The 15,286-nt window shown below is 42.7% G+C and overlaps 1 protein-coding gene across 1 annotated transcript; it reads left to right on the top strand.

Annotated features, from left to right (window-relative positions):
- Nucleotides 1-1,459: 1,459 nt before the first annotated feature.
- On the top strand, nt 1,460-6,422 carry LOC123142677 (U-box domain-containing protein 33). The gene is made up of 9 exons (XM_044561480.1): nt 1,460-1,651; nt 2,458-2,579; nt 2,958-3,052; nt 3,624-3,701; nt 3,787-3,913; nt 4,068-4,130; nt 4,552-4,680; nt 4,948-5,292; nt 5,595-6,422. The coding sequence occupies exons 1-9, from the start codon at nt 1,510-1,512 to the stop codon at nt 6,300-6,302; spliced, it is 1,809 nt and encodes a 602-aa protein (XP_044417415.1). The 5' UTR covers nt 1,460-1,509; the 3' UTR covers nt 6,303-6,422.
- Nucleotides 6,423-15,286: the final 8,864 nt, after the last annotated feature.

Below are 15,286 nucleotides of genomic sequence, written 5' to 3'. Positions count from 1 at the left end.
AACAATCAATATTGGTGTGGTAATGACTGGCCTCTGAATGTCGATGTTCCATGAATGAAAAGTGCATATCAGCATGGAACTATCAATTATTTACAACCATATATGCTACAGTGTCATTTTACATGTTACATGCAGTTTGAAAATCTAATATTTGCAGCATTGATCTGTCTATTCCAAAAGTCCAAAATGCTTAAGCAATCAAACTTCAATGACCTATGATCAGCTTATTTTATCCTCTTGTCAATGACACAGATCCTTCGTGTTGAACAATACCAAGTTTGTTGAATTTTCTTATCAATGTGGTTGATCTACAGATTCAAAAGGTATGATGTCCTTGTCTCAGATGACTGACCAAATTGCCAGCACAGTCTATTATCTATTGGTACCTTCAGAAGCCAGTAACCAGCATGAAACTTCATTTGCCTTGCAGTCGCGATCTATCCGATCTGGACCTTGATTTTTAGCAAGAGTCCAATTCATCCCTGACATATCACTATGTCAGGACTGCATACTTCCTAACCTACCTTCCGGTCGCTATGTCCTCACACTGGGATACCGTATTCCTGAAAGCCTGCAGTTTCTCAACAAGCACTTCCGTCCAAATGAGTCCGACGGAGATTCCAATCATCCAAAGCTGCACCCCTCTTCACGTATTGTAGTTCAAAGTATAATGCTAGTATATGCTAATCATCAGATGCTTTAGTAACCAGGAGATGCCCTTGATGTGCATTACTATATTGACAGCCTGGGAGCAAGAATTGTGTGAAAGCCACCTGCAGAGAACGAACATTATCGCATACATCTAATCATATCAAAACTATATGTGCTGGACAACATTTACGCATCTTGAAAGCAACCCTTTGATGGGCATTGCCGGCCAGGGAGATGGGATGATCACCATCAAATTAGATGACTTTGTTGCTACGCATCAGAAGTCAGTCAACCAGGGGCAGGCATGTACAACAGTTCCTTGGAAGCAGTGGAAATTTCACAGAAAGTTCACCCGAATCAGACAAGTTTTCCTGCCAACAAATAAATAAATTATTATCAGCATGGTCATTTCTAAATTGGAACAGCTTCTCAATGGGTAAACCAATGTTTCCTAAGCTGAAACAACATTTTTCTCATTGGACTACACTTGGGACCCAAAGCAAGAGACTGACCTGATAGTGTGCTCACTGCTGCTGGATACAGTCAGAGGAAGACCAAATCCAAGGCCAGTATTTAAAACCACCACCATTGCCTCTCCTTCAGACCTTTTATGAGCTGACACTTCCTAGGAAGAGCAAAAGGCACAAAAGGGAAAAGATGCCTCTGGGTTGATGAAAAGTGATGCAGCACAATTAGGTACTTTCGTTAGTCTTTTGGACCACTTCCAGATATCTTCACCTTTTCGTGTTTGAGGTGAGACTTCTATGGTTCAGGTTCTGCTGAACAAGATAGCAAAAGCAGAATCAAGATCTGATGTTAATTCTTGATTTTTAACGGTATATATAAGGAGCAAGAAAGATGGATCAAGAAGAGGTTCATATCGCGGTGGGGAAGAACTTCAAAAGAGAGAAGGCTAACATATTATGGGCAGCTGCAAATTTCCCAAGGGCCACACTAGTTCTTGTCAATGTTCACTGGCCATCCAAGTGGATGCCTTTCAGTAAGATTTCTTCAGTCAAATATTTCCATCCTTTGTACAGCTCTAATAGTCACCCATGTGCAATTTTTTAGAAGGAAATTTAAAGGATGTTTCATCAGAAAAAAAAACATGTGCAGTTCAGTGTACTGTCTTTCAACTTGTGTGTGAATAGAAAGTAATACACTATCCAATCCTATAAAGAAGCATTTCAAAGAGATAGATAATAGGAACGCAATTTTTTATCATTATTTAGTAAATGTAGCCATCTTAGATACCAATACACTTTTTCTCTCAGAAAAAAGATACCATACACGTTTAATTTTTCTACCAGGCCAGGAAAGGAAATGCCTAATCAACTTCCCCAGTATGATAAACAGCCTTTTCCTGCTCTCATCTTATTCTGGACAAATGCAAACACAGCAACTGCTGTCGGTAGTAAAAATGTTGTAGAAGATTACACACATGAGCGAACAGGCCTGCAGCCTAGTGGTTGCAGTGACCTTAGTAGCGCTCCAGGTCCTGGGTTCGAACCACTGCGGTTGCCTAACAGTGTTATACATGTGGCCCACATGTCCTGGGCACCCTGTAGCGCGTCTGAGCAGCCGGCCTTCGGGGCCTTTTCTCGATCAGGCCAGGAAGAGATTCTTCTTAGTGCAAAACCATGCGGGCAGTTTTCCCCCCACCAGCCGAGTTTTTATTTTATTACACACATGACTTGTTGCAACAAAATAGCTATATTTTATTAACACAAATATTAACGGCATAAAGTATAAATTTATTTTTATGAGCTGTATAAATAATTTTCTGTTTCTACTCAACAACTGCAGTGGGTGGTGAGTTGCTATACAAGTTTGCAGATGAAAAGGAGAAGCAGATGCATAGAGACAAACAAACAGAAGCAACGGTTAGGATGTTGTTACAATATAAAAGCCTGTGTGATACAAGAGAGGTAATGATCTCTATCCTATGATTTTAAGTTCAGATTAAGATAAATCAGGTTACAGCAGAGCAATTTGTGTTCATCCAAAAAGTCTTGTACCCATTTGGTACTCCCTCCTCCTAAAATAAGTGTCTCAACTTTAGTACAACTTTGTACTGAAGTTGTACTAAAATTGAGACACTTATTCTGTGACGGAGGGACTATTTGTTTTGAGATCATGGATGAACCCAGACATAACCAGAATAACTGTTTTATCCGATGCTAATAACTAAGCACACAAATCATGTGGAGACGGATCAAATCAATATTACGCTATGAATAATAAGAGTTATAAGATACCTATTTCAGAGAAGACATGTTTCATAAACAGGGCATGTATCTTTGCAGGTTAAGGCACATTACATCACACACGATGACATTCTCGTTGGTCTTGTAAACCTGATAAAGAAGCTCAAAATAAAGAGAATTGTCATCGGTTCAAGGTGAGATCTTAAATGAACTCATCCCCAAAAAAGAGCATTCCCTCTTGATATATGTTACTTGATGTAACATGTACACAATAAATGTATTAAGTTTCATGCATAAACCAGTAGAACCAAAAGTCCGAACTTCATCACCCCCTCTCACATGCGGCTCGATAAGGCCTAACATGGACAGAAAGAGTGCAAGCAATTTTTTATTTAAACTGCAATAACTGAGACTTGAACACAAGACCTCTTGGCCTTGATACCATAGTAAGTTCACAGACCAGCCACTATACCCAAAAGACCGAAGAACGAACTGATGGAGAGGAGGGGGGCACTCTCCCTCACTTCTAGGGTGCTCCAGGCCTTGGACGTGCGATCGATGTAGGCTGCAACTATTTCTATTTAATAGTGTGTTGTCCAGGCCTTGAATTTGAGTCTTGGCTCTGATGCCATATTAAGTTTCATGCACCAACCAGTAAAAACAAAAGCCTGAACTGATGGAGAAGGTTGGTCAATCCACGTATACTTCAAAAAAAAAAAGTACCTTAGTGCATATAACTGTATAACACTGAAGCAAGTTATGCAGGAAAATGGCAAAGCAAGAGGAGCTTCGCAAATGTTGTCAGGTTTGGGTGGTGCTCAATGGAAAATACATGTCCACTAGGTATAGTTTCTGTTAAGTCCATAACTGGAGACAGCTGGATCAAATCCAGTAATTACTTGATGGATGAGATCATTCCTAAGTGCAGTAATGATTATCTGAAACATACGGGAAGCATTGGATATAGAGGGAGCTCTGATTTGTTGGCATCTATACATGAGCTGACTCAGCTGAGCGACGAATCTGATGGATACACAACACCACCAAGTGATTTTGTAAGTAATCTTTCAGTAAAGCATTACACACATTTTTATCCAAAAGAGCATTACACATATGCAAATAATAACTGTTTCAGTTTACAAGTTCATGACTATGGTTCAGAGCTTTGGTCCTAACTCGTGGTGTATTCTCAAGTATGTCTCATTTCAGGCAGATGATATCATCAATGGGGATCGGGTTATTCAGATGGATGGTGCTGATCAATCAGCAAAGGTAATAACTCATCTTCGTTTTGCTTTCAAGACAACTACTAAAACATGTGCATTCAGAAATTCTACCTACTCACTCTTTAAGGTTGCCCACCACACATACAGAAACAATATCCAGGGTTTTGTACAACCCTTGCTCTCTCTTGCAAATATCCAGGGTTTTGTAATCCATGATGTACTATGCATTTGAGCTTAATGAAGATGGCACCTCGAGCGCCTTTTCCTGTTAAAAAAAATGGTATTATATTTGAATTCACTCTGTGCTTAAGCATGTTTGACCAGAATTATATTTACCACTGCTGCCACAAAGACAGGTTGATGAACTGTATCTAGTAAAAAGAAAAACAAGTGCTACCTATGACTTTTGAAATGTGCAATTTGCGTAAATAACATTAAGTTTTGCTCCATTCATGTATGATGTGCAGGAAGCTGAACAAGGCGTCGAGGAATCAAATGCTTATGAGGAGGTGGAGATTTTTTCCGAAGAGGGTGCTGATAAATCTGATGAGATACAGAGTGCCAGAAATATTTCTGAAGAGGCTGCAAAATTGATGGTAAAAGTCACATGATGCAACTTTTGTTACAGTCCATTCCTTTTGAGATCGGAAACAGTAGAGCTTGGACGGAAAAACATGCCTAGGTGAAGGTAAGCTAGAAAATAATAAAACATTCAAAATGAAATTAATACCGATGAAGATAAGCTAGAGAAAAAATAGGAGATAGAAAATCATAAGACACAAGGTGTATATCACACAACATTGGTACACCATTAAATCTCTTCTTGATTACTTCTTCAGTATGTAGCTTTTTGTTTTGTACAGGACGAAATGGAGAAGCTCCAAAGGAAATTAAAAGATCTGCAAGATGAGGGCTATAATCATGAACAAAGCATCTTGTCACCCAGAAAAGGGAACGTTTTGCTGAGGGAGAGAACCTTATCGAAAAATAGATACCCGAAGCTGCATATTCCAGATCATATTTCCGAGTTCCCCATGTCGCGTATTGAGAAAGCGACCAATAACTTCCACTCAAAAAATCTCATAGGAGAAGGAGGCTATGGCCCAGTGTACAAAGGAAAACTAGGTGGTGTCATAGTGGCTATCAAGATGTTGGGACCCCATGGTAAACCCCATGGTAAACAAGGTTTCCCAGAGTTTCAGCAGGAGGTAAATATAATAAACATTCTATCAGGTCATTCATTTAACTATCTGAGTATGCACACAACATAGCATAAGATTAACTATAAGAAGAAACAAACTTAATACAGAGCAATAAGCAAGTAGTCCACCCTAAAAAAAAAGCAAGTAGTTCTATCTGAACTGTAGTAGGATCCCTGTTTCTTCACTTCTTTTATGAGAACTGTTTCCTCCTTTGCATATATATAAAAGAACTCACAGAAGTAGATAACAGACTTGCATACCTGGCTACTTGGAGAGGCATCTCCTGAATCGTGTTTGGAACTCTCCAGGTTGCGGTACTGAGCAGAACCGAGCACCCACACATCGTGAGGCTGATCGGCGTGTGCCAGGAATCATGCATCCTCATTTACGAGCACCTCCCCAATGGCACGCTCATGGACGGGCTCTCCAAGGGGCTTCCATGGAAGGATCGTATCAGGATCCTCGCCGAGCAGCGTTCCGCGCTAGCGCACCTCCACTCCAGCTTCCCCCATGCCATCATCCACGCGGACCTGAAGCTGATGAACATCCTCCTCGACGCCGGGAATGTGAGCCGGCTAGGGGACTTTGGAACGGCGCGCATTGTGCAGATGAAGCCTTTGAAGGAGGACACAATATGCCGGCGGACGAACCCGATGGGCACGATGGGGTACATGGACCCCATCTTCTTCATGACTGGCGAGCTCACCACAGAGTCGGACGTCTACGCGTTCGGCATGGTGATCCTGCAGGTGCTCACGGGGCTGCTCGACCTCAACATCGTCGAGCAGGTACGGGAGGCGCTCAGGAGGGATGCGGTGCACGGCCTGCTGGACGCATCTGCCGGCAGCTGGCCAGAGGTGCAGGCAGAGCGGCTCCTTCGGCTGGCGCTGAAGTGCTGCAACCTGGAGCGGAAGCAGCGACCGACCTTCACGTCCGACACCGACTGGAGACCGCTGGACATCCTGCGGACCATGGCGACCGCAAGTAAGTCCCGGAAATGGAGTCGTGGAAAGTGAAGAACTGTGCCAGCGCCACAACGCGTCGGCAACTTGCTGCAAAATGTCAATAGATAGTAGTAGCATTTCTCTTGTGAACCTGCACTATAGTACATGGGTTTAGTTTGTGATGCTATGGCTTTCTCTTGTGAATGTACATTAATTAACTAGAACATGATGTATCATAGAACAGAGCAGTTCCTCTCTATCATTGTAATTTTTTTATCACGTCAATGTAGTGGCAAAACCATAGATAAATGTGCATGGCAAATTATGTAAGCGCCCACAAACATCTCATGATCCAATGACCCACATGAGCAATATGTAATAGTGTAATGTTTTTCTTTTATTTGTGAGCCTGCTGCTACTATAACTAAAGCATCACAAACTAAACCAAGTATTAGTATAACAATCAGATCAATGGGCCGAAAGGGGCTTTCACCCCCAATTTCATCCTGATTGGCACTCCCTAAGTATCAAAATATAAGAAAAAAAATTATACTCCCTTTTTGTATCAAAAAACATCTTATATTTTGATACAGAGGGAGTAATAAGCAGCACAAGCACTCAAACAGAGCAACGAACCGGATCAAACTAATGCGTGAAAGCGCAAATCGCTTGCCGGTAACACCGGTAACACGGTTACATCAGGATGCACCCGCGTTCACATGAAGTTTAGATCAGCGTCGACACAGCCGCCATATGCCGCAGGCGCAACTACGTCACAGCTTTCATTCTAGGGCAGTACATAACGGGTAATCTAATAAGTTTCGAACTGACAGTGAAGCTCAATTCTTCAGTCACCGCTCTGGCCGGTGACAGATTGTGCTCAGCCATCATCTCTAGACAGTACGCACCACTTGAGAACCAGCGTAATCGGGTTGCCCGTTCATCTATCGAATGCAGTGCAAGGCAAGGCGGACAAGCATCCACATTCTGAGCCAACCTGAAACTCCATGTCTAATTGTCTATCCTTGCCGAGATCAAACACAAATGGATCGACACAGAGGAGGGGGGGGGGGAGGGGGGGTGCTGGGTCGGTAGAGAAACGCCATTACCTACCTGGCTGACCTTCCGTCGCCTCCTCTCCGGGATCCATCGCGGCCGCCGCCGCCGTAGTAGAAAGGGGAACGCCGCCGCGCTTTCCGACAGCCGGCCAGCCCGCTGGGTGTCAGACTCTGAGATGGGCTAGGCCGCCATGTGCACTTGTTATGTACTACTTTGGGCTTTTATAACTAACTTACGGCCTTCACTAAACGGATTAACTTGTGGGCCTTTTGTATCTCTTCTTTCTCTTTTTAAAGGTTTGTATGTAGTTGTCCTACAAAACATAGTCACTTTTAATCATTGCAACCCCTAAAAAAAACTTTTAATCATTGCTTTCGGTCTTGTAATGATGTGGCACATGTGCTAGCTAAACATAGTTTCTGTAATAAGATTTCTAGTAGTTGGGCGGACGAGCCCTCGGGCTGTCTTGTCTCCAGACTTGTGGATGATGTATTACGAGAGCAACTAATTAACGAGCGCTCCTTCGGGAGCCTCGCAACGATCAGCGCCACTTGGCGCGCTCTTAGCCATTCGCCACGTGTCGCGCTCTGGACGCTCCCTCCGAAATTTATTTTTTTTTCGCACGCATTTTTGGCTTTTTAAACGGTTTTTCCTAGGTTTTTTCGACGTTTTGGTTTTCCACCGGTCTTCCATACCTTTTCGACCAATAAAAAAATTCAAAAAAAATTGTGCGAAAAAACACGTATTTTTTCTTTCGCGAGAGTCATGGCCGTCTCTCTCGGAAACGAAAAAAAACGCGTTTTATGTTTTTTTCCTTTCGCGAGAGTCACGGTTTTGCTTCCGCGAAAGGCACGGTTGTGCTTTAGCGAGAGTCACCGCCGTGCCTCTCGGAAACGAAAAAACGTGTTTTTTGTTTTTTTTTCCTTTCGCGAGTCACGGTTTTGCTTCCGCGAGAGGCATGGTTGTGCTTTCGTGAAAGTCACGGCCGTGCCTCTCGGAAACGAAAAAAAAACGTGTTTTCTATTTTTTTTCTTTCGCGAGAGTCACGGTTTTGCTTCCGCGAAATGCACGGGTGTGCTTTTGCGAGAGTCATGGCCGTGCCTCCACGGAAACGGAAAAAAAATTCTCTTCTTTTTTCTTCTTCCGCGAGAGTCACGGTTTTGCTTCCGCGAGAGGCACGGTTGTTTCGTGATAGGCACGAGCGTGCCTCTTTCGGAAAGAGAAAAAACCCGTGCTCCCGGTTTGGTTTTTTCGTCCGATTTTTTTCGTGAAAAAAAAAGTTCGTCAAAACCTATCAACATGGGATCTAGTTTTGAAGATCCCGACGCGAGGAATCCAACGGTGAAAGCGGTTCGAGATTTGGACGCACAGTTTGAGAGATAAAACGTTTTGAATAAATAGATTTACGAAAAAGGGAAAACTCACAGGTTGCGACAAGTGGCGCGCTGCATGTGCTCCACTTGTTACAACCTGGGGAGTTGGAGTGATCTTTACAACGGGTACTCCTCAATTAGTGATTTTGATGTATTACCCATTTAAGTTGCAATAAAGCTAGCCATGATGGTCTTCCCTAAAAAAACTTCAGTTTCGTGGAGCTCCTAACCGGTGGAATAACTATATAGTGAGTACTCCTTGCGAGAGCCCCGCAAGGGTCATTTTTTGTGAAATGAGAGCGCCCCACTTAGCGCGTTCTCAGCAGTCGCCATGCGTCGTGTGCTGGACGCTCCCTCGGAATATTTTACTATTATTTTTTTTGTACGTATTTTCGGATTTTAGATGATGTTCTCGGAACATGCACACAGATCACCTCATCAATGGACCTCAACAACATTCATGGACCTTTTTTTCATTATATTATGCTACTTACATTCATAAACATTTGTCATATATATATATATATATATATATATATATATATATATATATATATATATATATATGTATGTTAGTTTTAGTTTATATATTATTAATCAAATGAGTCAAAAACTAAATTTCATTGAAATATATTGCAGCCGACTCCTGCTGCAACGCGCGGGGTATCATCTTTTTCGATAAGATTAGCCAAACAAATTATGAATCTCCCTCAGGTATCGAAACCGGCAAGGATATGATGCATGTATGTGTCCATGTACCAATAGATTCAAAAGGAATGTGAACGACTGATAACGAATAAGAGAACGCTACAGCATCTGCTGCCATGATTGCCTCTTTATCTTTATATAGATAGATTCTATGGGGTTATTATTTAGTAAGTCTATTTTGTACAAAAGCCCCTTCTATCTGATAAAAAAGGGTCCCATGATCCCGAGAATGAAACACGCATCTTTAATGCCTTGCGTGTCACAGATGACCTTACCAATTCTTAATAAGAAGGTCATCTGTGACAAGTAGCATATCAAAGATGCTCTCGAATCAGATAGGTGGGTTTTTGATTTCTAGGTAGGGGCACCTGGACTGCGGTTGAGTATATATATCTTGCAGCTAATTAAAGAGTAGGAGCGGTCAGTACTTATATAACTTGCTAGTCGGCATGCGTATGTTTAATTTTAGTAGGAAATTTGTGGCCACAGATCAACTTGGATTTCCTACCTTATATATACTAGCTTAGCTTCGTTGGTCTACCCTTGCGTTGCGGATTCCTTCCATGGTGCATGCTCTCCCTTTACGACCGGATAGCTGATCGATTACTTTTAAAAAAATGTTCACACGGAGAAAAAGAAAAGAAAACCTCATTCCTTTAGGATGGGCTCCATGTTGGGCCTATGTTGGTATGCTTGCACTTTGAGATGATCACATGGGCTGACCATTGGGCCTATATGATATGAGCCTGGTTTAGATTTCGATGTCAATCGGGAGATGTTTACTAGCTCTCAAAAAAAAATCAGGAGATGCTTACTCATAGTCGTAAACAATAATAATGCAATGAAGAGAAGTTAGGGTTTGGGGAAGAACAACAGCCCCCGTTGGCGCTTCTTTCGGTCCCCCGCCTCTCACTGCTAAAAGATCGTTGATGTCGCCTAGAGAGGGGGGGGGGGTTCAGTAGGCGCTTTAAAATAATTACGGTTGAGGCTTGAACAAATGCGGAATAAAACTAGCGGTTAATTTGTCAAGCACAAAACCTACAACAACTAGGCTCACATATGTGCACCCACAACTTATGCTAAGCAAGAAAACCTACTTAGGTGATAGCAAGATATATGACAAGAAACAATATGGCTATCACAAAGTAAAGTGCATAAGTAAAGGGCTCGGGTAAGAGATAACCGAGGCACGCGGAGACGACGATGTATCCCGAAGTTCACACCCGTGCGGATGCTAATCTCCGTTTGAAGCGGTGTGGAGGCACAATGCTCCCCAAGAAGCCACTAGGGCCACCATAATCTCCTCATGCCCTCGCACAATGCAAGATGCCGTGATTCCACTAAGGGACCCTTGAGGGCGGTCACCGAACCCATACAAATGGCAACCCTGGTCACCGAACCCGTACACTTTGGCAACCCTTGGGGGCGGTCACCGGAACCCGTCAAATTGCTCGGGGCGATCTCCACAACCTAATTGGAGACCCCGACGCTTGCCCGGAGCTTTACACCACAATGATGGAGCTCCAAACACCACCAACCGTCTAGGGCGCCCAAGCACCCAAGAGGAACAAGCTCAAGGGTACCAAGCACCCAAGAGTAATAAGCTTCTCAACTTGTAACTTCCACGTATCACCGTGGAGAACTCAAACCGATGCACCAAATGCAATGGCAAGGGCACACGGAGTGCCCAAGTCCTTCTCTCTCAAATCCCACCGAAGCAACTAATGCTAGGGAGGAAAATGAGAGGAAGAACAAGAAGGAGAATACCAAGAACTCCAAGATCTAGATCCAAGTGGTTCCCCTCACATAGAGGAGAAAGTGATTGGTGGAAATGTGGATCTAGATCTCCTCTCTCTTTTCCCTCAAAAACTAGCAAGAATCCATGAAGGGATTGAGAGTTAGCAAGCTCGAAGAAGGTCAACAATGGGGGAAGAACACAAGCTCAAAGGATAAGGTTCAATGGGGAAGAAGACCCCCTTTTATAGGTGGGGAAAAATCCAACCGTTATGCTCACAGCCCGCACAGAGCGGTACTACCGCTCCAAGGAGCGGTACTACCGCTAGGGCGGTAGTACCCCTTTGAAAAACAACAACGAGGAGGCAAAAAGCCAGTAGAACCGCCGGAGCGGTACTACCGCTCGTCCCCACGATACTACCGCTCGACCTCACGGTACTACCGCTAGGGATAGCGGTACTACCGCAAGTGGTAGCGGTACTACTGCTTGCGAGCGGTACAAAAAAAATACTACCGTGCCTACTTCCGCTGAGCAAAACACGAGATTTTGGTCCGGAGCGGTACTACCGCTCAGGAGCCGCGGTAGTACAGCTCTGGAGCGGTACTACCGCTCAGGAGCCGCGGTAGTACAGCTCTGGAGCGGTACTACCGCTCAGGAGTTGCGGTAGTACCGCTCCAAGCGGTAGTACCGCTCCCAAGAGCGATACTAAAAAATTACATCCGCAGCAGCCCCTTTACAGGACACCAAAACTGACACAACTTCTGCAAACGGACTCCGAATTCGACGAAACCAAGTTTGTTGGAAGCTAGCGACAAGGGCTAACACAATCTTGATAGAAATACCAATAAGAAGCAAATGAGAAAAGGCCCAAAAGAAAATGGTGAGAACCCTTCCTCGGATAAGACCGGTAAAACCTCCAACATCGAAAACATCATAGAAGACGCATGCAAACTCCGTTTTCGATGAACTCAAGCTTGTCATCAAGATGACCATAAGATCTAAGACTCACAAAGAGGACCAAATAAGAACCAAGAAACATGATGCAAGGATGCAATGGTTTGAGCTCTCGACGAACGATACGATCAAACTACTCACTTGAGAGCCCCCCTTGATAGTACGGCTATTGATCCTATAACCCGGTCTCCCAACTACCACCATGAGACCGGTAAAATAGAAAACCTATCAAGGGCAAACCTTTGCCTTGCACATGGTCCATTTGAGCTAGATGATGACGATCTTGACTCCCTCAAGTTGGACCACCTTTCCTGATTGTGTTGGCTCGATGAAGACTAGATGATTACTCCCCCATAGTCCACTATGGGTGAGCCACTCTTCGGCACATCTTCACAAGTCCATTGTCACCACAATGGACGGCAAGCTTCAAGCACTTGTTCTCTTCGTGATGCTCCACTTGAACTTGCACACGGCAATCTTCACGATCACCACTTGATGTCATCCTCTCCATGGGTTGAGTGATATCTTCCTCTTGACGCAAGCCCATGAACACGTACCTAACCCCACATAGAACTCTCACATAGACCATGGGTTAGTACACAAAGCACAATGGGCAATGCTTACCATACCATGGGATCACTTGATCCCTCTCGGTACATCTTCTACGCTTTGTGAGTTGATCAACTTGATTCACTCTTGACTTAGTCTTGATCAACCTAGAATCTTTCCAACTCTCTTCATTTGGATGATGTCTTGAAGGTAAACATGAATGATCACACAATCTTCTTCTTCAAGACATGCTTGCAATAAGCTCAACTCTCACATGACCAATCTTTGAATAATTCCTTAATAGCACCTTGGTCAACACAAACTCTCCTTGAAACCAACACATGTACTCCAAGAAAAGCCTATGGACAAAACCTTCAAATATAACTCAAGGCAACCATTAGTGCATAGAGATTGTCGTCAATTACCAAAACCAAACATGGGGGCACCACATGTTCTTTCGACTGCCATCTCCGTGTTGAGAGGTGGGAGTACCTCAAACGTTCTTTGTGGCCTTCGTCGGCGTCTCATTAATGAAGGGACTAGTGTTTTGCGAATAAATCTACTCTCTCTTATGTGGCAGAGCCATGGAGGAAAAGCGTTTTGTGTCCTCGCGGAAGTTTGGTGATGAGTTTGTGATATTGTGTTGTGTTGCTTTTGATGGCTTGATTCTTTGTGGATTCGGAGCCCTTCATTTGCGTTCTAGCAAAGATCTTGCAGTCTGACAACATGCACTTGTAGGGGAACATCCATGGCCCAAATTCTCTCGTCACTTATGGCTTCCCATCTTATATATGAGCGACTCAATGGGCTTTCGAAAACCTTTATTGGCAATCAAGTTTGTGCGGGTGAAAGAGTAGCAGTATTGGTGCTCCTGTTCGATGGCGGTCGCTTTAGTGAAGTCTTGGTAGTATTTCATCTTGCACATTGTATCACTGAGAAGACGCCAAGATAATTCATTGCAATTCTTAGTTGTAGGAATTATTTTATTGTTTCTTGCATTTAAATCCAAAGCGGTGTACATGTAATGATTGTCGGGTATGAATAACATTACGGGTGTTTCTCAAAAATAAAGAACTCACAATGGTCGACTGGCTCGTTATTTTCCTGTCATGAGTTAAGTCTCATGTATTTATTTTGTACGTGATTTATTATGGTCGACTGGCTCGTTATGCATAATTGTCATGTAATTATCTTACAGAACACGGCGGACCATGTTTAAACATGTCCACAAGAATATATGCGATGGCCAAAAATCCATAGACAATTGTTAAATGTAAGCTTCATCTCAACACAACTGAATGCAACCTTCATCTTAACTCAACTAAGCTCAACTTTTTGCTCATTGCTTATTGGATGGAAACTGAAACTGAACGACCATGAACAATAAATTTATAGCAGTAGCTTTAGTTCCGTTGGAGTAACAAAATGAAAAATTGTTAGCTCTATGCATGGTTCTTACATGTTACCGCGAAATGAAATGTGTTTTTTTGTTCGGGGGACGCGAAATGAAATGCGTTGACATACAATATGCAAAAGCCTGACCATTAAATTCCGCATAGCAGTACACATTTGGCTATATATATAGTTAGACCATCCTTAACAGTTGCATTTTCCTTGCATAATTCAATATTTATAAGTATTCCTAAGAAAATAAATTTGGCTGGTGAAAAGTGCATCTTCCCCAAAGTAGTTACAAATTCTTCCTAGATCTATAAAGAAACTGAATTTTCTACTCCCGGGTGTACCTACACCCGCATGAACAGTACACTTAAAAAAAATACAAAACAAAATCCAAAAGATCTGAAATTTTGGGACAACAAACTAGTTCAAAAGTTTTAGTTTCTTGCAAAAAAAATTGACCAAATAACATCTGAGGAGCCCTCAACAAAAAAAAAACTGTGTTCAAAGTTTTGTTCACTTTTGAGGAGTGATTTTTTTGCTGAGGGCTCCTCAAATGTTATTTGGTCACGAATTTTTGCAGAAAGCTAAAACTATTGATCTAGTTTCATGTCAAAAAAATTTAGATTTTTTCTATCTTGTTTTATATTTTTTATGTGTACTGTTCATACAGGTGCACCTACACCCGGGAGCAGCCACACCTTTCTCATATATAAAAGGGAAGAAAAAGTACCAAGACACGAGTGCAAGTTAACATTATACAGTCCAGAAATACTCATCGCATGAAAATGCATGTGAACCTGATTCACAGTAGACTGGGTGATGAATGATTAAAAGTTCAATGGTAAATTAGAGAAAAATGAGGAGGCACATTCTCATCTTGTTATTGCCTGGTTCAATTGATTCTTTATCAAACACAGTAGTGAAGTGCGCTTGTATCATATAAAGATAGGTGATTATGAGAAGAACTAAAGGTCCAACTGCACCGAACAAGAGCAAATGCAGCTAAGCTCAGCAAAATGGCCCCTGGAAGTGTGGAAGTACCCTGAGGAAGCCCAGTAGAACTCATATTCTAGGACTGCATTTCCTAAAAAAATAACAAAAGATTAAGAAAAGGAAGATCAAAACAACCCGTACAGGGAGATTAAGAAAATAGAAGGCTATGAGAAGAACTAAAAGTCGAACATCACCATAGACCAAAAGCAAATGTGGCTAAGCTCACCGGTGTGACCGTTGGAGGCGTGAAGGTACCATTCCGGAATAGGAAACTGGAATCCGGA

The sequence above is a fragment of the Triticum aestivum genome, chromosome 6D (assembly GCF_018294505.1).
Source record: "Triticum aestivum cultivar Chinese Spring chromosome 6D, IWGSC CS RefSeq v2.1, whole genome shotgun sequence".
In the NCBI taxonomy this organism is placed as follows: domain Eukaryota; kingdom Viridiplantae; phylum Streptophyta; class Magnoliopsida; order Poales; family Poaceae; genus Triticum; species Triticum aestivum.
Note: the sequence above shows the minus strand (reverse complement) of the source record. Positions and strands in the feature narration are given on the sequence as shown.

Excerpts from the sequence above, each read along its gene's own strand:
- LOC123142677 (XM_044561480.1), top strand. The coding sequence starts at position 1,510 with ATGGATCAAGAAGAGGTTCATATCGCGGTGGGGAAGAACTTCAAAAGA. Across the intron at positions 2,580-2,957 it reads GCCTGTGTGATACAAGAGAG|GTTAAGGCACATTACATCAC; the intron begins GTAATGATCTCT and ends GTATCTTTGCAG. Across the intron at positions 4,131-4,551 it reads GTGCTGATCAATCAGCAAAG|GAAGCTGAACAAGGCGTCGA; the intron begins GTAATAACTCAT and ends TATGATGTGCAG.